General features: G+C 33.4%; 1 protein-coding gene across 4 annotated transcripts in view; it reads right to left on the bottom strand.

Moving 5' to 3' along the window:
- The window catches only part of LOC124363075 (TGF-beta-activated kinase 1 and MAP3K7-binding protein 2), a 107,762-nt gene that overhangs the window by 20,943 nt on the left and 58,854 nt on the right, over positions 1 to 27,965 (bottom strand). For all 4 annotated transcript variants that reach the window (XM_046818165.1, XM_046818163.1, XM_046818166.1 and 1 more), the window contains one exon: positions 12,756 to 12,904. In XM_046818165.1, coding sequence (XP_046674121.1) covers positions 12,756 to 12,904 — 149 coding nt within the window. The remainder of the gene's footprint in view (positions 1 to 12,755; positions 12,905 to 27,965) is intronic.

Genomic DNA, 27,965 nt, shown 5'->3' with positions numbered 1-27,965 from the left:
TGGTTTGATTTTATATTAGTTATCATCATGACTACAACAACTGGTTACAAATGGATGGATTTAAAGAAGTACATATTTAATTTTGCTTAAGAATGTTTAACTGACAATTGCCTGATAATAAGGAAATGTTAATGTTTTTGCAAAAGACATCCATTTTGACATCCATCCTTTGACATCCAGTCAATATGATGCATGCATATTTTCACTTTTAATATGGTAAAATCATCACCAGAATTACATGCTTCAACCACTGGATTTTATGGATGCATTTTTCTAATATCATATGATTGAAAATCATTGTAAATTATTTGTTATTGGAAATGGATATTTTGGCATCTTGTAAGTTTACATTGGTAAGAGCGTTTGCTGAAGTCGTTTCGTGTACTAAAATAAGTATTTTAGTACACTAACTGTTATAATATAACAAGTATACGTTTTGACACACACCCAACATCTAAAATAGCTGTAACTCTTTTATTTTTCAACCAATTTAAACAAATAGGATACTGTTGGTTTTGTCATACGATTTACAACAAAACATTATAATTGTAATACTTTTGTACGAATAAAAGTTTAAAGACATTTCACCTTTTATTAATGTTCCTTTGATTAGATTTATATAAATGCCAAGTTTCGAGTTATTCGTATGAACCGTTCTTAAGATGTAATTTTAGTAATTAATAACATGTACGGGCAGACAGACACTAAACAAAGTGAGATAGGACATATTCATACAAACTTTTTTGCTTGTTTTTGTGTCTACTACCATTTAAGGTATCTTGGAAGCTTATTCAGATTACATCATTTTTCCTCAGGCGCTCTCCCTTATTTTTTAGTACAAAATTAAAATTTTCTAAAGAAAACTAGTGAACAACAAATGTATTTATATTGTCGTAATGTTTTTACACTACAAAATTCTACATGATTCTGAGAAAAAAATTATATACAGTGCATATTAGTTTGTATAAATATGGCTTGCTGCTACATGAATTTTGAACTACCACTTCGAGAGAGAGATTCATAATTGAGATATAACTATTTATTGTTTTAAAGTGCTTAATGTTTATAGAAACTATTTTAACGTGTAATGTGTAAAATAAAAATTCATTACAAACAGCTGTCAGTTTAGAAATTATAATTGAATGGGGCTGCCTGCTAGCTTATCCAAAATATAAAAGTAAATAATATTTACTTACCATATTTTGTATGTATTAATTATAAATTATAGCACTTTCCTGTTCACAAGCCCAAAAATATTCAAATTTGGGATCTGGGGGTCATGATTCATGAAGATTTTCTACAGAGAAGAAGACAGGTTCATCGATATGCACACCAAAATAATTCAAGCTTACCCACTGTATTCTTTACAAGGAGAATCTTCGTCTGTCTATCTTAATCTATGATTAACTTTTCTGTTAGCAGCTTACATATAGCTGTTGTTGACAGCTAGGAAGAAAATTTGAATACAATCTTCTCGCTTTAAGCAGAAGCTAAAAGCAGTGGCAAACATAATGTGCATGTCTCAATAGTTGGCTGCTGAAAATTTCACTGGTACTATAAAAAGAATTTTAAACAATACAAGAAATTATACCAATGGCATTTACTTTAGTTCATACAAAACTACTACTTTACAATAACAAAGTTACTGTAAACTTGAGTTTTTTGTTTTACTATAGAATAATAACAAAAAAAGGCATCTGATTTCTCATTGATTTATTTTTGTTATCTAAAACCAGCTGATCAGTTAGCCAAATATAGTAAAGAATTTGAAAAAAATTCTATGATTTTCCATTCACAATTCTTATTTATTTTATACATTTTGTCAATAAATGACCTTTCATAAAAAAACTAGTAGGAAAACATTTAGTTTTAAATAATGTAATACAGCTTATTTCATTTAAATATAGTAGTATGCTGTACAATAAAAAAAAGTTACAATAAATAAATTGCAACTAACGCAATTTTAAAATGAAAGAAATGAACGTAACTTAAAATTTGTAATACTAAGCCTGTGAATTCTATAAATAAAATAAATGTTCTAAATATGAAAATATAAGCAATTTACAACCGCTAAATTTGAGCAATTTTTGTAATTACCTGCAAAGTTGGCATTTTTCCATATAAATGCTATCCATTAATGTTCTTGTTTCTCTGATAAAAAAAAAATAATTCACTCTAATAAATTTAATTACAGGTTTCAATTATTGTACATTTATACCAAATTAATCTACAAAGGATATTACAAGAAGAAAGTAGAGTAGAAAATGGGATAATTTTAAACAAATATGTAGGTTTTGCTTACATTTCTTTTACAAAAGCATATTCCCAAGACAATTATTTACTTTTACAATTATAAAATTGTGTGAGATGACAAGATTTACTGATGGAAAACATATACAAGAGGTTCACTTGTATAAAAAGGTATTTTAATGAAATGAACAATATATCATTATAAAAGTGGTAATTAATTATAATACCAAGGTTTTGGATGATTAGACGTTTTATAACACATTAGATTTCATTGTTTTAATGTTTTTTCATTATGTTCAGAAAATTATGTTTTAGCATTTGTATTGTGATATTTAAAAAAAAGAATTAGGTCTTATTCGAACTTTTACAAGATTTTTACATACATTTATGAAACGGCCACCAAATGTGGACTACCTGATTTTTTTCTGGGTATAAATCAGATGCTGTTCATAAAAGAGCTGACTTCTCTCACCAATAGTATATTTAGCATTGCCGGTATCATTCCTAATTATCCAAACAGTTTTTGTTTTGTTGTTACAACTTATACGGTATTTCCGAAATGCTAAGTGCAAATATACAGCACACAGATAAGGTAAAAAATTAAAATGAAGCAAAATACAGAGTAGAAATATTAATTAGTAGTCTTTAAATATTCTAAACGAAACTTTTCAATAATTAGGATGGCTTTCATACAAAAATTCACAGCATTGTCTTGTTGTGAGAAACGAAACTTCTTATAGCGATTCCTAAAAGCCCCTTGTGACTGAAAATTCCCTGCAAGCAGGCGCCTCAAGAATCCCGCTATTAATGTTTATAGGCTCGCCATCTGGCGCCGACCCAACACTCCAAGGCAAACAGTGACCACCGAACGCTCAGCGGAGGAAGAGTGAAATCGTCTGGGAACACAACTTAATGAAGCATGTTGGCCGAGTCCACACAACACAGAGTGTAGCCGAGACACCGCGAACCGTGTTAACCGTTATGAGCAACAACGCGCTCGCCGCAACTACGACATCAGTCGCGGTTATTGACAGTGAGGAGTTGTCGTCAAGAATGTTGCAGTCAATAACAAATCCAAACAGTGGACAGTGCCGGTGGGAGGGAAAGGCTAAATCCGGTGCAACACATCTCCGCTGCACATTCCTGGCAACCCCCTCCCCCTCCACAACTGGCCACCTGCCAACCCCCATTAATGAGAACTGTCGCTAACATGCAACACTAATTATTGGACCGAATACATACCGGCGCGATGTACCGGGTGACACTACTGTTGTTTTGGATTATATTTGCCAGTAGTTAAATAATATATTTTATTCTGTAAATAATTAAGAGGGAAATAAATACAGTTTTTAGTGTATAATGTTACTTTCTCAAGTAGAGTATATATTCAGATATTCCCTACGTAGTAAAGTTCCATTTGTGTAACAATTTCATTTTGACAATTTAAGGTTATGTTTGTCTTTTTACGATATTACACTTTGGAATTGACAATATCATACATGTTGGCTACAGATCTAATGTTATTGATACAACAGGGTATTAATTTGTAAGTCCTTGGTAACAAACAATCTTATTATTTGGTTATACAGTTCCCTGTTTAATTATTTTCAAGACATTGTTAATGGTGCAATCTAACTACCAAACTTTAATAAGTGGTGATGTTGTTCATGAGCATGGCACAAGATTTAATAGGGGTTTTCAATACCCAAGACATACAATAAAATTATAGGTAAAACACCCATACATGGGGGAAAACTGTTTAATAAACTACATTCTGACCTAAAAAAGTAAAATAAACACCAACACATTCAAAGGTGGTTTTAACACATTATTTGTTTAACTATTTCATTTTGGCAATTTAAGGTTATGTTTGCCTTTTTCATATATGTTGGCTACAGGAATAATGTTATTGATACAATAGGGCATTTGTAAGTCCTTGGTAACAAACAATCTTATTATTTGGTTATTAAGTTTTCCTGTTTAATTATTTTCAAGACATTGTTAATGGTGCAATCTAACTACCAAAATTTAATAAGTGATGATGTTGTTCATGAGTATTGCACAAGATTTAATAGGGGTTTTCAATACCCAAGACACAGAATAAAATTATAGGTAAAACACCCATACATGGGGGAAAACTGTTTAATAAACTACATTCTAACGTAAAAAGTCAAATAAACACCAACACATTCTAAGGTGGTCTTGCTGATTACCCACTAGAAAAAATGTATTACAGTTTACATGCGTTTTTGGTATAGGTAAAAACTTTAAATTCTATAATATGCATATATTTCTGTTCATAAGGAATGCTAAGTTGAATATTCACTAATAATCTGTGTAAAACTATATGACTATATTTTATGTCTACAGTTAAATTTTATACTCTGACAGTGTCATCTGTTTTTGCAGCTATTTTTGTGTTTGAAAACGTTCATTGTGACAATAAAATATGATGATGATGATTGGTTTGTATTTCTAAATTTTGGGAATCAACCAAAGTTTCAAAATATTTTATTCCCTTATTTTATACTACAAAAACATTAATTGAGATTTGTGAGAACAAAAAAAGACATCTTTTTTGTAGAAAAACGTATTAGAGATAATGTTAATGAAAATACACACAATTAAATTCAAATATTTCAAAACAGTTTACTTACATAATAAATTTAAGTTTTATTCTGGTTCAGTAAATTGAATTTTATTATTATCTATGTTACACTGTTAAGTGGTTATGTCTATTTTACAGCGCACTCAAGATAGAGGTTGATAGTAGGTTGTGACTAGAGTAAAATAATTGACACCACAATCATTAACTGCATGTTATACAAAATAAACTGTTAGCATCTAAAGATAGTGTATACAAACAAGTGGATACTATTTAACAGTGGATACTTTATACTGAAAGGAGAATAAATCACCACATACATATAAAAAAGAGTAAGGTGACAAAAAGGAACCTACCATGAAACGGATACCCTTGTAACACACATGGAGAAAAGAAATACTTCATTTGAACTAATACCAACAAGGTTATTCTAAAATACAGGGAAGAAAAAAAGAAGTTTTTAAATGAACAAGAATTTTACTCTACCACTTTTTCTTATTGTGTGATAAAGGAAACAGGATTTTTCCGGACATTTGCCATCGTTCAGTGAAACAAGAAAACAGTAACACTACGTTTCGAGATCTGCAATCTGATCTCTTCTTCAGGTAAAGAACTAACCTAATACATAATTACAAACTAAGTTAAAATAAACAAATCTTACTAAAGCGTTGTGGCACGCCTAAGTCAGGAATCACAACCTACATGTTGTTGTCAACTTCACTAACTTGCAATAAGTTTTGTATCAAGTGCATGTCTTTAGTGTTAGTGAAGTTGACAACAACATGTAGGTTGTGATTCCTGACTTAGGCGTGCCACAACGCTTTAGTAAGATTTGTTTATTTTAACTTAGTTTGTAATTATGTATTAGGTTAGTTCTTTACCTGAAGAAGAGATCAGATTGCAGATCTCGAAACGTAGTGTTACTGTTTTCTTGTTTCACTGAACGATGGCAAATGTCCGGAAAAAATCCTGTTTCCTTCACAATCCTTCCATCGTCAAAAATAACCTTTAAACAAAGAATTGTGTGATAAACACATAACCAAATTTAAACATGTTAGATTAATAAACATAACATGTGAGAGATACTATATCAACAGCAATTATTGAACTAGGTATTCTTATTTTTTTTACTGATAACTGTTTCATGGTTTTTTTACAGATATTACAGTTTGTTGGTATATACAGAATACCCCAAGGGATGAATTATAGCACAAGTCAATGAGCAACACTGGCATCCTGGTTGCTGGTGGGTGTTACCTCCAGAACCAATCTGCTTGTGCCAACTATCATTGCTAATTTATGGTTTTAAAAACATTAGTTTGTTGGTATATGAGGAATACACCAAGCGATGGATTATGGCACAGGTCAATGAGCAACACTGGCAGCCTGGTTGCTGGTGGGTGTTACTTCCAGAATCATTCTACTTGTGCCAACTATCATTGCTAATTTATGGTTTTAAAAACATTAGTTTGTTGGTATATGAGGAATACACCAAGCGATGGATTATGGCACAGGTCAATGAGCAACACTGGCAGCCTGGTTGCTGGTGGGTGTTACCTCCAGAACCATTCTGCTTGTGCCAACTATCATTGCTAATTTATGGTTTTACAAATATTACAGTTTGTTGGTATATGAGGAATACACCAAGCGATGGGTTATGGCACAGGTCAATGAGCAACACTGGCAGCCTGGTTGCTGGTGGGTGTTACTTCCCAGAACCATTCTGCTTGTGCCAACTATCATTGCTAATTTATGGTTTTACAAATATCAGCTTGTTGGTATATGAGGAATACACCAAGCGATGGGTTATGGCACAGGTCAATGAGCAACACTGGCAGCCTGGTTGCTGGTGGGTGTTACTTCCCAGAACCATTCTGCTTGTGCCAACTATCATTGCTAATTTATGGTTTTACAAATATCAGCTTGTTGGTATATGAGGAATACACCAAGCGATGGGTTATGGCACAGGTCAATGAGCAACACTGGCAGCCTGGTTGCTGGTGGGTGTTACTTCCAGAACCATTCTGCTTGTGCCAACTATCATTGCTAATTTATGGTTTTACAAATATTACAGTTTGTTGGTATATGAGGAATACACCAAGCGATGGGTTATGGCACAGGTCAATGAGCAACACTGGCAGCCTGGTTGCTGGTGGGTGTTACTTCCCAGAACCATTCTGCTTGTGCCAACTATCATTGCTAATTTATGGTTTTACAAACATTAGTTTGTTGGTATATGAGGAATACACCAAGCGATGGGTTATGGCACAGGTCAATGAGCAACACTGGCAGCCTGGTTGCTGGTGGGTGTTACTTCCAGAACCATTCTGCTTGTGCCAACTATCATTGCTAATTAATGGTTTTACAAATATTACAGTTTGTTGGTATATGAGGAATACACCAAGCGATGGGTTATGGCACAGGTCAATGAGCAACACTGGCAGCCTGGTTGCTGGTGGGTGTTACTTCCAGAACCATTCTGCTTGTGCCAACTATCATTGTTAATTAATGGTTTTACAAACATTAGTTTGTTGGTATATGAGGAATACACCAAGCGATGGGTTATGGCACAGGTCAATGAGCAACACTGGCAGCCTGGTTGCTGGTGGGTGTTACTTCCCAGAACCATTCTGCTTGTGCCAACTATCATTGCTAATTAATGGTTTTACAAACATTAGTTTGTTGGTATATGAGGAATACACCAAGCGATGGGTTATGGCACAGGTCAATGAGCAACACTGGCAGCCTGGTTGCTGGTGGGTGTTACTTCCAGAACCATTCTACTTGTGCCAACTATCATTGCTAATTAATGGTTTTACAAACATTAGTTTGTTGGTATATGAGGAATACACCAAGCGATGGGTTATGGCACAGGTCAATGAGCAACACTGGCAGCCTGGTTGCTGGTGGGTGTTACTTCCAGAACCATTCTACTTGTGTCAACTATCATTGGTAATTAATGGTTTTACAAACATTAGTTTGTTGGTATATGAGGAATACACCAAGCGATGGGTTATGGCACAGGTCAATGAGCAACACTGGCAGCCTGGTTGCTGGTGGGTGTTACTTCCCAGAACCATTCTACTTGTGCCAACTATCATTGCTAATTAATGGTTTTACAAACATTAGTTTGTTGGTATATGAGGAATACACCAAGCGATGGGTTATGGCACAGGTCAATGAGCAACACTGGCAGCCTGGTTGCTGGTGGGTGTTACTTCCCAGAACCATTCTACTTGTGCCAACTATCATTGCTAATTTATGCCATTCTGTTTGACTAATCTTAACACGTCCACTTTGAAAAGGTTACATGCGAATAAAACTTTGATATTACCACAACATGATGTATTTGGCAGTTACAGATTACGGTGTTGGAATGTGTTTATTAACTCTGACCCGTTAACAGTTTTGGGCCATGATGTCACTGTACACATAAATCTCAGTCTTGCCAACCGATTATTTAGCATTTACAAATTCTTACTGGAACCCTTAATGAGGTCTTGAGAACACATACATACAGCAATATGCTCGTACATAGTATAAATTCTTTATGTTTCTTATTCTATATTTTCAATCAATTGTATAGTAAGAATTTTTATTTCAGAGAGTACTAAAAATTGCTGAAATACACAGGTAAATATAGAGCAAAGTGTTTTGGTAAACCGTATCTGATAAAGAGAAAGTTAATATTAATTAATATTTTAATGAATTAATATTAAGCTAATAAGATTAATATTTTACACAAGAAAACAGCTTTTCAGTGATACTGTACTTAACTCTTTAACTTTAATGTTAATATCAAAATTAAAAAAATAAATTTGGTTAATGTTTTAAAACTAAATATTTTATGGTTAATATATTACTACTAATTGCTAATTTAGAACAATCTGTCAAATGTCATTCCAGGTACTATATTATTCTATTGATTAGTAAAGTATTTATCTTTTAAATAAAAAAAGTTACTTGTTAATAATAGACCTATTTTAAAACAGAAAAATTACACACATCTAAAAATTTCTACACAGCCATCTTCCAGATGTGTTTAATTTGTTTTAAACATTGAATTAAAATTGAATATAACTGAATATAACACATGTATAGTGGTTTTAAAACCACTATAATTAAAAACTTATAGTTTGATTTTATTACAGATGTAAAATGATGGAAAGCTTGTTTTATTCTACATATTATTTTGAGTGCAGTTAAATATCATTAAAACCAATTTCAACACTTCTTTCAATCTACTGAACCAACAAAAGCAACAGTACTTTAATGTATTTGTGACTATCACTAAATTTAAAACCAACAAAATCAATACCTTTTATTTTGTGAGTCTTTTGACAAGCCTAATGAAAACAAAGTATTAAGTATGTTTTTTTTAAAAATTTAATATTAGTTACTAATTGAATTAACAATATAGCTTCATCATCCTGTTATTTTAAGTAAAACATTGAAATATAAATTTGTAAAATGTAACTTAATTTAACATTTGATTTTTTAAACTACATCACGTTCTTCTGGGAGTGTAAATACTTCATCATGTCTTAGTTTGGTTTTGACATATTAAAGTTGTAATTAATTAATTTATATACTCCTGCTTTCTAATAATGTTCGGTTGCTTTAAAACAATAAAAAGTTGCAGGAACCAGTTTCAAGATTGAAAAAATAAAACTAGCTAGAAACATGTAATTTATAAGAGTAAAGCATGACACATGGTGGGGGTGGGAAAAGTACAGTGACTGTACTTCTATATCTGTCAGCCCTGCACAGCCACACATCTCTTCAATCTGTACTTCATTTGAATGCTTACATTTCCCATCACATTTTCTAATGTTTGCAGATGACACTACGCTTCTGTCCAGAGAAAAACTTATATACTCTGTGCTTCAGAAAGCCGAAGACTTGTTAGCAGATGCCAGAGGTGGTTCACCACAAACAAACTAAAATTAAATGGAGAAAAACACAACTGATATTTTGTACTCTAAAAAATGGAGATGTCATAGACAACTGTAATGAGGCTGTTAAATTACTCGGTTTCTGGCTGGACCCAAAGTTAAATTTGAATTGTAACATGGACAAAGTTAGCACAAAACTCTCCAGGATTATCTTCTTGCTGGGAAAACTGAGAAACGTGGTACCAGAGCGGTACCTGGTAACAGTGTACCACGCACTTTTTCACAGCCACCTAGCGTATGGTATTCTGCTTTAGGGCCATGCATCAGCATGCACCAGAATACTTGTTCTCCAAAACAAGGCGCTGCACATCTTTTTTTTTTTTTGGGGGTATTGGGGTGGATTCACAGATCCTCACACGTCAACCTGAGCTTATTGTGTGCCCCTTTGATGTTAGAGGGGTAAGCCTATCTTTGTGCCCTTAATTAGGCTAAGAAGCTTTTCCCCGATACTAGCATCTGGTTCGTCGCCTGGTTGTTTATCACCGAAAAGAGCCCTTCTCCTTGCTCCCAGTCTCTCACAGTCCAGTATTATGTGTTTTGCAGTCTCTTCAGACTTATTGCAGAGTCTACACTCCGAGTCCTCATTTCGTAAACCTAGAGTGTTTAGGTGTTTCCTGAAGTGGCCGTGTCCAGTGATCAAGGCAATCACTTGCTTAACCTGATCCCTGCCCAGCCCCATCAGCCATCTGGTGAAGCCGGAGCTAGAATCAGTAAGCAGTCTTTTGCCGAGTGCTTGTCCTTGGTGACTCTGCCACCGCAAGCGGTGTGTCTTCCTGGACCATTTGTTTATACTTTGGTAAGCAGCTGACTTGCTTATACCACAACTCGGTTCTGGACCGGTGTATGGCATGCTTGCTCCGCTTTTGGCAAGCCTGTCGGCGCATTCGTTGCCACCTATGCCTGTATGGCCCGGTACCCAACCAAGACGTACAAAGTTGCGTGATCCAAGCTTGCAGAGAGTGTTGAAGCACTCCCACACAAGCTTGGATGAAATGCTGTTGGAGTCAAGAGCTTTAAGAGCTGCCTGACTGTCTGACATTATGCAGATGTTATTTCCTTGGTATCCTCTGGTGAGGCCTAGGTTGGCACAGGCCAGGATACCATAGATTTCGGCTTGAAATATGGAGCAGTTCCGTCCCAAACTGCCGCAAAGGGCAGTTCTAGGGGATTGACTAAACACTCCATATCCGGTTCTGCCCTTAATAAGCGAGCCATCCGTGTACCAGACAAAGCTCTTTCTTATTGTTGGGATGTTATCTTGCGATTTCCACTCATCTCTGGAGTAGAAGTCAACAGAGAATGGCTTATTGAAAACGAACTCCGTTCTCATTATGTCTGAGACCATTTAGAGAATAGCGTTTGGGTTTACAGCTTCGGTGATGGTGCCGTGGCCCGTTTTAGACGCGCCATTCCTCCACAAGTCAGCAACCATCAGCCGATAAGCTGACTTGCGCTGCACATCTTTACATCGTCAGACCATCTGGAGCATTGCAGGCCTATTTTCAAACGCCTCAGGATATTAACAGTTCAAGGCCAATATGTGATAAAACTCGCTTATATACATAAAAGAGAATGTATTGCTGTTTGGGAGAACACAAGATGTCCATAGTTACAAAACCCGTCATGCAAAAGACCTAAGCACCCTAAAATGTAGATTTTCAAAATCATTAAACAGTTTTCCAATAGTAACAGCCAAAACTCTTCCAGAAATTAACATAAGACTCCATTCATCTATCAACTTACTCTAAATTATGTAACTAATAAATACATAAATCATATTAAATAAGGCATCAGACTTTGGATCAGAGTTAGAGATAGCACAGATTCGAATCCTGTCTGTGACCTTGGCTGCTTTTTCTCTCAACACTCGTCTTTATTCTGTTTGATAACTTGCACAGGCCAGTGTGTCATGGGGACAGGCAGAATAAGGTTAAACAGAAGATCAGCTTCTACTTTATAAACAAAAATCAGTTAATCCAAGTTAATACCATTCCTAAAATTTCCAGACTATACTTGAATTATTATAAGTTTATTATTATTACGTTTTCCCTTCAGCCTAGAACTATTAGGAGTTTTAGGATATTAGGAGTTTATACATTTTAAAATTTACTGGATTCATGATTTGTGACGCTGTTCATAAACAACATCTGTTGTGATCATTCATAAATACAAATATTTTCAATTATACACTTTTGTCTCAGAGTATAGATTCAAAAGACATAATGTGACTGTTTCTTTAGCGATTATAAAAATGAAAAGAAATTCTATAACAAGTCACTTTAAAATTTAACATTAAACCATATGGATTAAATGCAGCTGTTTTTTCACATCCAATGAGAAGGAAACATAAAAGTGCATCGGACCATTAAACTCTAGAGTATTTTGAACTGCTTGATAGGCTGAACAAAGAACAGAGTGCCTTACATCCATTTACTTTTGGTGGGAGGGACAATATTTTAATTAATATGATTGTTAAATTTGGTTTTATTTCTTTTATACGTATCGCAATAAAGCTTGAAAATAAAATAAAATAACTATTTGAATCCAATCAAAGTTTTTGTTCAAACGTGTTGTTACAGACAGTTGATTGTTGATTAGATAGTTGTTACAGTACTCTATCTTGGAAAGAGTAAAGTAAAGTAAAGATGTCTTATTTTACCAGGCAAAGTGACCAATGGTTTAAAGGTGACTTCCGAACCACCACCAATGGCCGAGCAGGCGGGCTGCTTGCAAGGACAGGATCGCTCAGCGGTCACCCATCCAAGCAGCAGCCACGCTCGACGTTGCTTGATCTGGTTATCTTGCGATAATCGTTGTACCCGCTACACTGTGCCATTAGCAGTATAAGGGTGGACTAGTAAACAGTATTAATTATAGAACATAACTCTCACTTTTTCTTGTTGAACACACTCTAGAAAACTGCCCATAGACATACATGTACATACCCTGAGAGAAGGGGCGGGGGCTCTCAGTCTAGTCTCCAGGTCCGCCTGCATGGACGTGACATTTAACTGCATGCTGCTTAGCCGTTCTCTGTACTTGTGTAGTTCGCGTGACAGTTTCTCCTTGCGCTCCAGCTGTTCCGTCACACGCACTGCAACACACAAAACAACACAATTATAGTCTTATCTTTCACAGTTTAAAATTACAACTACTTGATACCTAAATATGTAAAATATCATATACTAACCAGGTCATGCATTAGGAGGCATATTTTGTGGATTCTCAAAATATATATTTATTTTTGTTCGTTTATAGTTTGTTATTAACAATAGATAATTTAAAGAATAAAGGAGTTCAGACATTTGCCATTGCTATACGTTACAACAAAAACTGTTTATATTATAATGCTTATTTTTTTAACATATAATTATGGCAAATGTCTAAAATCATATAAATCTTTCTGTTGCGAAAAAATAGAATTAACTCGGAAAAAATATTAAACTTTCAAAATAACATTAAAAAATAATCCAGATGATTATTTTTGTATTTTTTTTTTTTGTATTTTGAGCCATGACAATGTCTGATATTTAATATATCATGTCAATATTAAACACTGACACCAGTTTTTTGACCTAGTTTTTTTGCAAAGTGGGCTACTCATAGTGACAGAAAAAATATTTAAATACACCACTAACAACGATTTAAAACAAAATTGGAAATTCAAAAGTTTACAGCTTCGGAATTACAGCTTTACATTTCTTATCGAATCTCCAGACTCTTTCTAAATGTGATATCAAATTAAACATTTTCCAAAGCATCCATCATGTAATTAGACACCTCTGAATGAACTGTTAAAACCCTCCCCTCCCCTCCCCTCCCCTCACTTATTAGTGGCATTGCAGGTAGTCCAAAAATACTCTGGTGTCAGTGTAAACGTCGAGGTCTATTACACACGACATGTCACACAGCTGGGAGTGCATCATGCCATATGAATCATGACACCATGGCCGCGCTGCGCTGCGTTGCGTGGATGTGAATCAATGGAGTCGAAGTCGGGCTGCAGGTGCGACCAAGGGCACTTCACCCACGGAAACACTGCTGCCAACTCTCACTGTACCGTTCGGTCGCGTGGAGTAAGTAGGTGACACAAAGAAAACTGGCATTGTTCTTTGTCAGCCGTGCACTTAAATAAATCATTCTGACTAATTCCTTCAATATATTTCTTGGCTACATTATCTAAAAAAGGAATTGTGGTAATTGATCAACCTAAACGAGTGTGTAATCACAATAATTATATACTGGTCTTCAGAGTATACTGAAAAGTTCCTCATTATTTGGAGAAAACCCCTCAGATTATGTTGCTTAGCATACGAGTATTTCTCATTTTCCCATCACATCTTTTAGTTTAAGGAAAATTAAAAATTGTACAATGTTTATTACATTTCTGTTGTGAAATCCTTTTATATCAGCTCTAACGTAATATTGTTCAGTATCCTAATGATTAATAAAACATTTTACATGCTTTATATTATTTATTTATGTTGCCTAATTATTTAAAATTATTTTTGAGAACAAACTGTAAATATTAAAAAAACTTAATTCATTGTTCATAAGTATTAATTTATTATAATATAAGAAGTAATAATGTTCTACATTTTCTCTAACCCTAATATCCCCACATGCCAAACTACAGACTCAAACATAAGACTTGTTGTTAAATTAACATTAATTGCAATATTTTCTCTAAATGTAGATCAACAGATGAAATCATACACTTTGGATAGGTACAAGTAACACCAACTATATAATTATATATTGGCAGCGGAGAGCTACCTGTGAAAGAGACCAAGAGTCCTCCCTGCTATACTTCCCAACTTCTCTAAATGTTGATCAACTGATGAAATCATACACTTTCGATCGGTAAAAATCACACCAACTATATATAATGGCAATGGAGAGCTAGCTGTGAAAGAGACACAGAGTCCCCACAGCTATACTTCCCTACAGACCAGTGTTGTACAGTGGCAATAGCATTTATATCAAGAGAAATGAGATCTCAGATCTCACATTACTGGCATGAATTCTAGCACAAAAAGCCCAATCTCAGTAGTTTTGATCGTCAGCTTTGATTATGTAACTCAGTTTATAACAGTCTATGAGAAGACATGTCGACATAAATTCAAAGAACTGAAGATTCTAACAGTGGTTTGCCTGTACATCTTAGAGGTGGCTACTTAAGCTAGTCTCTACAACTTCAGAGAGGTATCAATAGGCACAGATATGACATCTGACAGGTTTCAAAGTTTACTTTTCCGACGCACCATTTCACCATCTTAGAAGAGGAAGCTCCCTACACACGGCCAAAGTTCCTCAACCTACTGTCTAACCATAAGTAGCCAGAAGAAAAGGAGCGCACAACACGAGACGATGACTCACCGTTTGATTGCTAGAAAGACCATTTTACGCCATCAATGAGTTCCTGAACTGGAGAACATTTCCTATTGACCTCTAAACAAGATATTATATTAATTTGACTCTACTAAAGTAAACTATTTGATGAAAATCTGTACTCTATGTTCATGAACAAAGTCTTCTGATTTTGATATGTAACAGTTAACAAGAAGATTTATAATTCAATGCTAAAATTTGCAGCAACTTGAAATATTCTGGTAGCTGCAAACAACAGAGACAACTAAACAGTTACAAGTATTAAACATGTTATATTGAATAACCTCTTTAAATCCTTATCAAATTTTTTATTAATGATAATTATAACTTGAAATATGCTGAATAACGTGTTATTTTTAGGGTTTTTTCTAGTTGAGTTCGACGTCAATGAAAATAAATATTGTTTTTATGCTTACACTTTGTTTTTTGCGAAAGATTTGACATTAGAAGGCTGAGCACTTGAAAGTAGTTCAGGTAGTTGTCATACATATTACATATATGGAGTAAAGCTATTTTATTTTCTTATGTTGGCTAGGACCTGATTGAGAGCAATGAGGACTCCGACAATCCTTCCCACAGCGCACGCCATTACCGACTTATTTAAAAAAATTCTCTGTCCTTCCACGTTCAACACTATCAGTATTTTGTTTTTACTTTTCACTAGACCTAGACCTAATCTACTTTAGTGTAATACCTTTGTAGATAATGTAATATATGTTGTATAGTTACAAAAAATGTAGACCTATAACACTCATCTATGATCACTTGTTTTTTTTTTATATTGCTCATCTGTGTATATGTGTTATAGAAAAACTTTCCTAAGTATTTGCCTAGAGCCAATACACCAGTTATATCCTAATATAATGTTGATACATTATTTATCTTTGCTTCATAATTAACTGCTATAAATGTCATACTGATCTAAAAACTGCAATAACAATATCCAACCTTGCAACATTTTCGTTTTCTTCTGTTTCTCGGAAGTTAGAATTTTTTAACTTTGATGCTTGTTAACTCAGCATCTACTGGAAATATTGCAACAATTTCTTTCTTATGGTATAGAGTATTGCTTGACATTTTAGACAAATTCGTGTAACAAACCAAAAACAATAACCATTTATACTATAACATTGGAAACCAACTGCTTATATGCGCAGGTAGCACTAAAAACACGTCACAAGAACTTGTGCGAATTCTTGAGGATTCTTTTTCAATATTGCAGTATTATAGAAAGTTTTACACTGTCAAATGATAGAATTGTTCAATATTCTTCTGTTTTAATCTATTATTTTCACTTTGTATTATATTATGATTCTAATAAGATTGGATTATAAACATACGTCTAGTACTGATTACCAAAGTATAACACTTAATAAAAGCAAAATAAGAAATTATAATAAACAAAAAATCTATTTGTTATAATATAATAGCCATTTTTATGAGACAATTATTTATTATTTAACAAATGCAGAAATCAGCCACATAAAAACGTATTTGGAGACATTACAGAACAGAAGAAAGTTTGTAGTCTCTTGTTAAAAATATAGTGACCTCTTCCTAAATGACACACATAATCAACAAAGATCTTATAAGTGTTCATTTTATTAAATAGGGGTACCATTCTATTTTGTTACTTCACGTTTAAAAAGCGTTTAAGTAGACAAACGATTTTGTGCATAACAAACAAAAAACCAAACAATTGTTCATAAGATAAGATTTGTTTTCTAAAACAATATTAGTTTTAAAACAGTGCTTTAAACATTAAAGTTACAAAACCTTGAATGATTTAAAACATCCTGGAGGGGGTTATTAAACTGAACCCTTTTGTGAATTCATATTCCAGGTACACATCACATGTTCAGGTAGATAATAGCAAAATACTAAACTTATAGCAAAACTATTCATAAAAGCAATGTCATATTTTTTATTTTCTCAAAAAAGTTGAAAATAAAAAGATCTCTTTTCATATCACAATACATAATTAGTTTTGATAAATGGAATGGGTAAGTCCTTCATATTCTTAAGGATCATAAGACATTTGCAGCTGTAGAATGGTTAAACTTATAAAAAGTTCAACTTTTACAAGATTTTTGTAATGATGTGTTCAAAATTCAATGTAATAAAAGAGAATTGATTGGATCCTTACACCTATCTTCTGCGGGCAAAAAAATGTAATAATATGACTCTAGAAAGAAAAAGGAAGTGGGTCTGTGCATCGTGTAAAGTTGAAGCCGGTACAGTTCTTGGAAACACAATTGAGAGTAGTGACACGGACTCTAACGTAGATGATGAAGAATCGGTGAAGAACATGTTCGTGCCATAAATAAAAAACTTAACGTGTTGGATGAAGTTAAATCTAAAATGAATGTTTTGGATGATTTAAAAAAAACAAGTGGATGAATTAGGAAAGGCCGTGATTTTTCATTCTCAAACAGTACGATGACATGATAAAGGAAGTAAATAAATTGCGCGAGGAAAATAAAGAACTAAAAAGAGAACTTGTTTGTGTCAAAAATAATGAAAGTGGTACTAGAAAAGATTTGATGGGACTGTCTCGCCGCTTTAACACTTTGGAACAATACGGACGGAAACAAAATATTGAAATTCATGGTATTGAAGAAACAAGAGGGGAGAACATTGAGGATCTGATTAGGAAGGTGACGGACATATTGGGTGTAAGTTTTTCTCAGAATGATATAGAGGCTGCGCATCGTGTGCCGACGGGTTGTAATGGCCGGCCGAACATGATAATCGTCCAGTACAAGAGCAGGAGTACTGCAATGACACTGCTGGAGGCGGCGCGAAAGAAGAGGACTTCCATCCTGTCCAAGGACATCGTGGGGAGGATGTCAACAAAAATTTTTATCTCTGAAAATCTCTCGCCTTTCTTCAAGGGACTTTTTTGTGGGAGACAAAACGTTTTGCCAGAGAAACACAATACCAGTTTGTATGGGTAAGAAATGGACGCATTTTCGTCAGGAAGCATGAAAAAGCCCAGGTACTCAACATCGAATCGTACGAGGACCTTCATAGACTTGGCAGTAACACATCGGAAGGACAGAGATCAACGTCTCCGCCCAGCCAGCTGTCGAAGGAAGAGGAGCAGCAGCAGACCCAAACTGTACTTCAGCATACGCAAATTGGAAAACTGAAGTAGTTTTTCTCTTTTTTGCTGATTTGAGGACCTCTGTATGACCCTAACAATGAACTGTAAGTTATGCTTAATGTATTTTACTTTAATTTTCTATATTAACTGTTTTAAAGAAATTTATATTTGTTTTTATAATCAGTTAAACGTAAAGTATCAGTGGGAGAGTTTATTTAATAATGGGAACCATAAAACAATAAAATATCCGTGGGTATATTGTGATAGATTGATTAGTTATAATACTCTTGGTGGAATAATTTGGTGTTTATTTTATAAATTTTATTTTCCTTGTCAAACTTTTTCGAAGAATGAATGTTTTATTTTATATTCAGGCAAAAGTTAAATGCCAGTGGAACTGTTTATTACTTTTGGGTATCGTAATAGCCTAACATATATTTGGTATTATTAGAAGAGTAAAATATTAGTAAATATAGTAAATATTATTATATAAAACATTATAATAGTTTAATCTCAGACTTTTAATTAATACTAGTCTGGTACGTGTGGCAGAATATGAACACATTCATACGCATGTGTAGATATGCGTCTGTCTGTATGTGTTTAATAAATGTACAGCCATTGTAAATATATATTGATAAATGGATTAAACTTTTGTTATTGTTATTTTTGAGTGTGAAGGATCTGTTACTACATTTTTTTAGTATTCTGGCAATAGTAAATGTTAGTTTTTCATCAGTAATGTTTAGAAATCTATACTTCATAATTGTTATTTGTTAGTTTTATATCACCCACTGAAGTACGTCAACATATTTAGATTACTGTAATATACATGTTTGTTGTTACAGTGTTGGATCTGTTCATTTATGTAAGAGAAATGCTGAGAAATATAAAATCTGTTATAACGACTAAATTATGTGAGTTGGCAGATATTAAAAAACACAACTTCTTTAATATTAATAATAGATTAGCTGGAATATTCAGATTTTAAATTTTTTACAATGCTAAAAGAAGGTAAAAAACATATTGGATACAAAAACAAACTAATTATCCATTATATATGACCATCTTGGTTGTCTCATGTGTATGAATTCTTGTTTTTTTTTCCTGTTATGTTTTGTGTCTGATTGTCTGGGTGCTCTGTGTAAATGTTTCAGTTTAGTTTATTCACATTAGTTATTTTTCTCGATCATCTCTTATTGGCCGTGTTTTATTAACTGTTTGTCATGAATTATTTTGATATTTTAAGAAATTAGGCGCTAAGTTCTAAATTTATAAGCAAACATGAGATGAGAAAATTTATTAACTAGCAGGTAATTAATTGAGTGTTGATAGGGGATAGTGTATTGACATTGACAAGCAATTAACCTTTTAAATCAGAATAACGTTGAATCTTACCTCAATGCCATGTCACAAAAAACAAAAGTTTACTCTAGTGTTGAATCATTTAATGCCGACTTTAATCAACAACAAAATTTATTTCGTGCTTCATCAGAACATTAGAAGTGTAAGAAAGAACTTTGATTTGTTTGCGGCGGTCGCCAATGGGTTTACTGTCCAGCCTGATATCATTATATTGACTGAAAGCAATGGCTATCCACTGAGAATGACGCCTCAGTGTTTTCACTTGACGGATACAATATGATAGCTGTTGGCAGTACAAACAGATGTGGCGGAATAATAGTTTATTATAAATCTAAACATAAGATGTCAGCGCCGAGAAGTTAGTTTGCGAGGAGCTGATTCGTTGTTGGCAAGTTTTACCCTTAGTAATAATTATACATTTTTTATCTTAGCAATCTATAGGTGGCATGAAATGTCAATATCTGATTTTTTAGAACATTTTTAAAGATATGTTTGGATGCAATAGGCGGAAGTTAATGTTTTTTTGTCTGGGAGATATGAACATTAATACTAAACTTGATAACAATCATATTGATAACTATGTAGAGATTGTGAGTAGTTTCGGGTTTTGAGCAGTTAATTGACGTCGATACTAGAGTTACTGACACTACCACTAGCTGTATAGATCACGTCCTGTTTAGAACTCAGCGGCCTACCGTGGCTATTCCTGCTGTCATAGACTCGTTAATTACGGATCATCGCACTATCTGCCTGTCTGTATGTGTAGACAATACTGAAAAAAATAATTTGCTTAATAAGCGTAGATATTCCACTGACTTAAAACTGCTAAACAATCTGTTAGAGCTTGAATCTTGGGATAGTGTATTTATGAGCAGTGATGTAAACAGCTCGTTTAATAAGTTTATTGATATTATAAACGAGGCGATCGCCCTCTCTAAAATTGAGATAAAAAATAAATTCAACGTAAATAAATCTAAAAAAATTGAAACCATGGATGACAAATGGTCTTCTCAGAGCTATGGCTAATCGGGATAGACTGCTTAAATTTTATTAAAACGCCAGCCAACCAATGAGCGATTAAAATTAAATTTGACATTTTTAGAAGGAAAATTGAAAAGTGGATCAAAGACGCTAAAAAGCGATATTACGAGGGGTTGTTTGATAAATGTTCAAATAACCCACGTCAGCAGTGGAATATAATTAATAAATTGAGTGGTCTAGTCCCAGCGATGAAATGTGTTGACAAAACATTAACACTAGAGATAGGCAATGAATTGACGAGTAATCAGCAACAAATTGTGGATGAATTTAAACAAATTTTTTTATTAGTGGACCTATTGATCTAGCTGCCTCACTTGAGCAAACCAAATGAGCACCAAAGACTTGATCATGAGAGGTTGTTCAGGACTTACTCGCCTCCTCATTCCATTTTTTGGCTTCCTGTAGCAGAAAAGGAATTAGTAAAATTGATAAACTCGATATCTGGAAATAAGGCGCCTGGTGCTGATTCTATCTCTAGTTTCATAGTAAAAAAATATCTCATCACATATAGTTCCAGTTCTAACATATATTTTTAATAAGAGTTTTGAGTGAGGGGGTGTTTCCTGAAAAAACTAAAAATTGCCAAAATTGTGCCTGTGTTTAAGAAAGGACAAAGTACGTCCATCGAAAAACTATAGGCCAATATCATTACTTTCAGTTTTCTCAAAATTATTAGAAAAAATCGTTAAATCAAGACTTATGCCATTTTTAGACCATTATAAACTTATAGCTTCAACACAATTTGGTTTTAGAGAGGGAATGAACACGGAAATGGCTCTACAAAAATTTTATATCGCAAATTCAATTAAATTTGAATAATCCAAAAAGTTCCAAAGCATCGGGTTTGTTTTTGGATATCAGCAAGGCCTTTGACACAGTTAACCATGAGCTGTTACTAAAAAAAGCTGGATAGGGCGGGAGTGCGTGGTGTAGCCCATGAGTGGTTCAGATCATACCTCCGTGAGCGGAAACAGTTTGTTTGTATTGGTGGCTATGAAAGCTCGACTAGCACAATTATGTGCGGTGTGCCACAAGGATCTGTTTTGGGTCCCATATTATTTTTAATTTTTATTAATGATTCTTTATAGAGGCCCCTTTTATGGTAAACTAACTGGGTTCGCTGATGATACAGCTTTATCTTATAGTGCCCCAACTGAACTACTTCTATGGAATTATATACAACAAGATCTATACTATCTTCGATTATGGTTTAGTAACAATGGACTTGCATTAAATGCTCAGAAATCACTATATATAAATTTTTCATTAACTCAAACTTTCAATTATGATGAACCTTTGAAGTACCATAATTTGAGTTGTCAACAGAATCAATGTGATTGTGTCACCCTTACTCAGGCAACACTGTGAAGTACTTGGGACTCCACATTGATGAAAACCTTCTTTGGAAAGTACATATAAAAACAATTAGAACATATTTACTTGTATTTCTTAGAAAGTTTTATTTTATTAGACAACTTTGTCATGACAATGTATTAATAAAAATGTATTTTTGCATTTGTTCATTCTAAATTAAAAACTATGGTCTGTCATGCTGGGGGCAGTACATTTAAATCACATTTAAAGAAAATTACAAGTATTCAAAAATCATTCATTAGAATTATTTTTCGGAAAAATAGATGTGAACATGCTTTTCCATTGTTTTTTTAGGCTAAGAATACTTCCACTGCGGCATCTATATGTTTTTAAAGTGCTATGGTTATTTTTCCAAATTAGTGGTAATCCAGGAGTCACTGTTGATCTGCAAACAACTCTTGGAGGTTATATTACCAGGCAGATCGGCATGATCAGGCCACCGAGAGTTAATAGCTCTTTGCTACAGAAGTCTTTTATATACCTCGGACCCAAGTTTTACAACAGTTTACCTGTTTATATTAAAAACTCACCCACAATGAATACCTTAAAAAATCCGTGTCAAGGATTGGCTCTTGAAATCATGATACTAATCAATTGGAACAATTGTTTTGCTGTATTAAACTAGTTAATAACTACACTTTTCTTAAACAATACTATAATAAACCAAACAGGTAAGATAATATGTCCCTCTAAAGAATAAGTAAAAAATCTATTTAAAAAAAATAAAGTTATAAACAAATTTACTTTTGGGTAAATTATTTTTTGCCTCAAATGTACAGTAGTTGCCTCAAGACAGATAATAGATACAGTAATGATATTGCATGTGATAGCTTATGTTTTCATATTGGATGTGTGGATATGTGTGTTTTGTGTGTGTGTGTGTGTGTGTGTGTGTGTGTGTTTTGGTTAACAGGAGACAACAGTAAAATTCCAAATTGAAAATATAAAATACTGGTAACTTCCCACGCAAAATCAGAAGAGTTTATCTTCTCTTGCGTGTGTATTTATTCTCTCAGCAGTTCTGCATCAGCTTATATTTCTGTTTTGTTTAATAATTTCTATTATAACATTTATTTTCAATAATAGAAAAAAACACATCCTAATTAGTTAACACGTTTATTTGATCAAACACTAAGTATAGAAGTATAAATATTGTTGTTGTTTTGTTACAATTAATTGATTGTGAAGAGAGAATAAACGTTTCATTTCATTTCATTTCTCTATCGCCAGTTTCGGTTAAAAAAGTAAACTTTTTATAAGGAATAGCAAATTAATTTATTTGCTGATATTGAAGCATTTTGTTTGGTAAACACCAATAAAATATAAAAGTTATATTGTCAAAATAATTTTGTAGTTATAGGAGATGTATTGATGTTAACAATGAAGTTAATTAAAACAATCCACAAAAAAACAAAAATTATTATAATTTGTTTCATAAGGAATTTTGTATACTGAGAAACATACTTTAGTACCACTTTGCTTGGATACGTGAGCGATATACTGCTAGCATATTATTCACAACTAAATGATTCATAAAAATATTGCAAAGAGTAGTGTAAACCTGAGGAAAACTCCCTCGAATCCAAAAGCTGAGCTGACCTCAATAGCTGTTTGCATAACGGCAGTAGACTGAAAGCACAGGCCTATATAACTTCTGTATACAAGGGAAACGCTACAATCTGTACCTAAAAACAGAAACAGAGCTATTTCTGTTCTCCGTGGACTGGGACAGGCCATTGTAATGATTTGTAGGTATGTAATTATGTGTTTAGCGACAGTGAATCAGGGCGGACATTTCCGCTACTAAGCCTGATAAACACTAGGGGTGTGTGCCAACCGTCTGACCTTTGCTGGGGCAACTGATGCACCTCACACCCGTGTATGCGCTACGCTGCACACAACATGTAATAACTAAGCAGCATCTACAACACTGTCTCCACTTAGTTCACTTTGTAAGATCTCACAACAAAGGAACATTAGCACAAAATGAGTTGCTTGGCACAAGAGTTGCCAAGTGTTGTTCTTTTTTACTTAACAACTCTAGATACTTTTTGCTTACATTACAACGATAAATTTTTACTTAGTGTAAATCCAACCGCTTTAGAAATAAACCTGTATCGTAACTTTTTGAATGCCTTTTAACTTTGTGGTAATTCATTACCTTTATTTGTGTAATGTAGAAAAGAAAAAAATTGTATTTTGAGTATTTAGTATTTGTCTTCTTTTTGCCAACACAATAGAGATTTGAAGGACATTTTGAAGCAGAAGTGATAACATTAATAAAAAGTAAGGTTTAAACTCATTACAGTCAAATGTACAGCCTCCAAACCAAGTTCCATTGAACTTTTGATGTTACTATTATCCAAGCTATAATTGTATCATTTGAGTCGATACAGAATGATTGAAAAAAGCTGCACTGAATTAATTAGATTCAACATCTCACTTGAAGCATAAAACACCCTGTAACTTATTATAATATTTCGTTATTAAAACCTATGTGCAATGCTTATATTAGAATCATATCGCATAAACAGTTTAAGTAACAGAGCTGTAATTTTGGTTGTCATGTGAAGCCATGAAAAAAACTTGGGATTGTAGTGCAATCAGTGGAGCAAAAGCAACCTAACTTCATAACAAGTTAGAAGTATTTTGTTGTCCAAATTACAGTTGAATACCAAATGTTTATGTACTAAGTAATTTATAAAACGCTTCTTGTATTTTCTTATAACACAATGGTTGTTGGGCTGAGAATCATATCAGCAATGAATAGAAATAAATGTTTGGAAATATGGGGTTATCGTGATATTTTCAAGGACAGATTTGGTTTTTAACTGAACAAGCTTTAAGGCTTTTATTTTACAAAAATGTTTGATGGTCCAGCAACCCCTCCATAACTGACCTCTGAACTAAAATCCTAGCAAAGACTCTGTCTACAACTTTTATCTTCCCTTCACCACATCCAGAAGTTCATAGACTCTTAAAGGGGATCATCAGACACTTTCATCTAGATATTGAATTGTTTAATTTGTTTACAATTAAATTTAAATCAACCCAATTATGCTTGAAGTCAGACTACGCTCTGAACCAACAACAAAGGCACATCGTAGTTAATAAAATGGTGTGGGTTGTAGAAAAAGACATCCTGTCAACCATCATAGGACACCATTATCTGGTTGGCAGGATGTCTCCTCAGAGATAAGACGAATCCTCATTTCAACAACCCGCAGCATTTTATTGCATCAGGACCGGAGCTTGGGCTTCCAACTGAAATGATATCAGGAATCCTTACACTGGAAACATTTCGGTGTCAAGGGCACTGGAAGGACTAACAAACCAAATTAAATAATTTGCATCGAGTAACACAGATTAACACATACACATCGGAACAATCACATAAAACAGCCTGTTAAGAAGAGTGAGCTACAGAAGTTATAAATTGTAATGAGGAAAAACTAATAATTTAATTAAATGCATAGTTGAAATAAACAGGGAGTGCTTTACTTTGATACTCATCATTTAGTAGCTGTGATATACTTATTTTGACTAGAAAATACCACTAAAAATACATCAATATAATAAGAAATTCACAGTAAAAAATTAGATTTTAACATATCTTTCCTAAGTTTTTCTAAAAATTTGGAATTGTTTATTAATTTATCTACTTTTGATGTAAATTTTTTATAAGTATTGCTGATCGATTAAAAAAGTAAATTTTATATTGTAGTTAAAATTTTTATAACAAATTTCCCAAATATAGAAAACCAATATATAACTTTTTCTTACGTTTACCCCACACAATACTTGGGATACATGTTAGTAAAATGATTCAACAATGACAAGCATTCCTACTAAGTATGTATTAAAATCAATAAGCTTATTATTGTTTTTTTTTTTTTTTTTTTTAATTATAAGCACTAATTTAAATAATTTTTCAACCATCAATACAGGTAAATCAATAACTGTAACAAGTATGGTGTCTTAAACGTATACAACTAATTGTAAAATCCACTAACAACCAATGTATCGTTATTATTTTTTGTTATTGACCTTTACAAATAATTGATGTCACTATAAACTAAGTGAAAGATAAGAAGAAATTGTGCAAACTGAATAAATAAGAATAAACATCACCAGTAAAAGTAAAGTACATATCTGTTCTATTCCATTACCAATAGTAATACAACACTAGTATTTACCATGCCCTCCACAGATAGTTTTGATCATGTTTGTTTCCTCATGTATTCTGATGACACCACACTAGTAACACTGACAATCGCATGGCTTCAGACAACACTGACGCACTGAGAGTGAGTTAGCTAGTAGACTATAACCCATTATCTTATCTGTGCTAGAGGCATTGAAGGGGATGGCAAATTACAGATAAGTAGTACACTGATCAGTGCAATTATCTTGTTGTTTAAGTCAGTGTTTACATATTTTCTATTTTGTTCAAAAAGTTTAAGATTTAGTGCCGATAAATATATTCATATACTAGATCTTTCTGTCTATATATTTACAGATTACTTAATGTGATTCAGACTCAGTGTTTATGTGATTTTTTCATCAGATTTGTGATATGTTGAATCACATTCTTTATATTTTTTTGTCGTTTACTGGTAAAAAGATAATAAATACATGGTGTGTTTCATAACATACATGTAACATTCTAGAAAATGAGGTGCCGGAACAAAACCTACAAGAGTGTGAAGTGAATACCCCCCACATAGCAGGAGGTTCGGCGCCCCCCTCTGGAAGGGTCTGCCTCAAATCGAGCCCTTAATATATATAGGTATTTCGCTAGTTAGCACAACATCAGGAAATGGTAGTAGACACAAAAACAAGCAAAAGCTGCACATGAAAATATGTCATAGCCGTGTTCAGTGTCTGTCTGTCCATATGTGTTTTTTATTTTTTAAATCTCACTTCAAAAACAGTTTATGTGAATAATTTGAAACTTGGCAGTTATTTTAGTCTAATCAAAGGGAAATCAACAAAAAATTTAAATAACATCACTCTATATTTCAAAGCGGTGTCATTTAAAAAGTGTTCTAAATTCAATACATTGAAAGCCGTTATTCCTACAACAATTTTGCAAGAATAGTGTTTTGTTGAAAATTTAGTGAAATATCCAACGTAAATTATTTGTTAAAATTAGTTCATATAATATATAAATGTTTATCACTCTCTGAATTAGCTAAATTTAGCTAACAAAAATTACATGCAGACACTTGGACACTTAAGGAAATAAATTATTTTTTTGAGTATATGAATTGAATTAATGAGAAAATCAAACATTGATAATAGACTAGCTATGAGAATACATTTTTTAGAATAAAGATGACTTTTTTGTGAAGATGCCTGATTGATAACAAACCTCAGTAAACTTAACATTGTACAAACAATTCAACTGTAAGAACCACTTCTTATCTAAAACTGATTATAATCTAAAGAAAAAAAGGATCCAGATAAAAATATTACGTTACAAATTGAATAAAATTTGAATAACGAATAAAGCACATTCAGAATTTATTCCAATTAATCAAAATGCAGATTGAGAGGAAAACTAATCCTACATGTTACATGCGCACAAGGATCAGTACCTAAAATACTTGAATAACAGCTGCAACAAAAATAGAAATGAACAGTAGTGTAAATATTGTCTTTAACTACAGAACAATGACAATAAAACTGTGACCAGAAAACAAGCAGAGGCAAAACAAACGGCCAATTACACAAATGCAATGGCTGCAACTCCAAGCGGTTTGTTACAATTTAAGCGTGTATCGCTATATGAATTTTATATAAGTGCTCCAGGCTTTGTTCTATTTTTATTACCCAACAGTGTGATGTTTTCTTTTCTCTTACTTAACGTTCTTCT

The sequence above is a fragment of the Homalodisca vitripennis genome, chromosome 5, assembly GCF_021130785.1.
Source record: "Homalodisca vitripennis isolate AUS2020 chromosome 5, UT_GWSS_2.1, whole genome shotgun sequence".
NCBI classification, from domain to species: domain Eukaryota; kingdom Metazoa; phylum Arthropoda; class Insecta; order Hemiptera; family Cicadellidae; genus Homalodisca; species Homalodisca vitripennis.
This window is presented reverse-complemented; position numbering and strand designations above follow the sequence as displayed.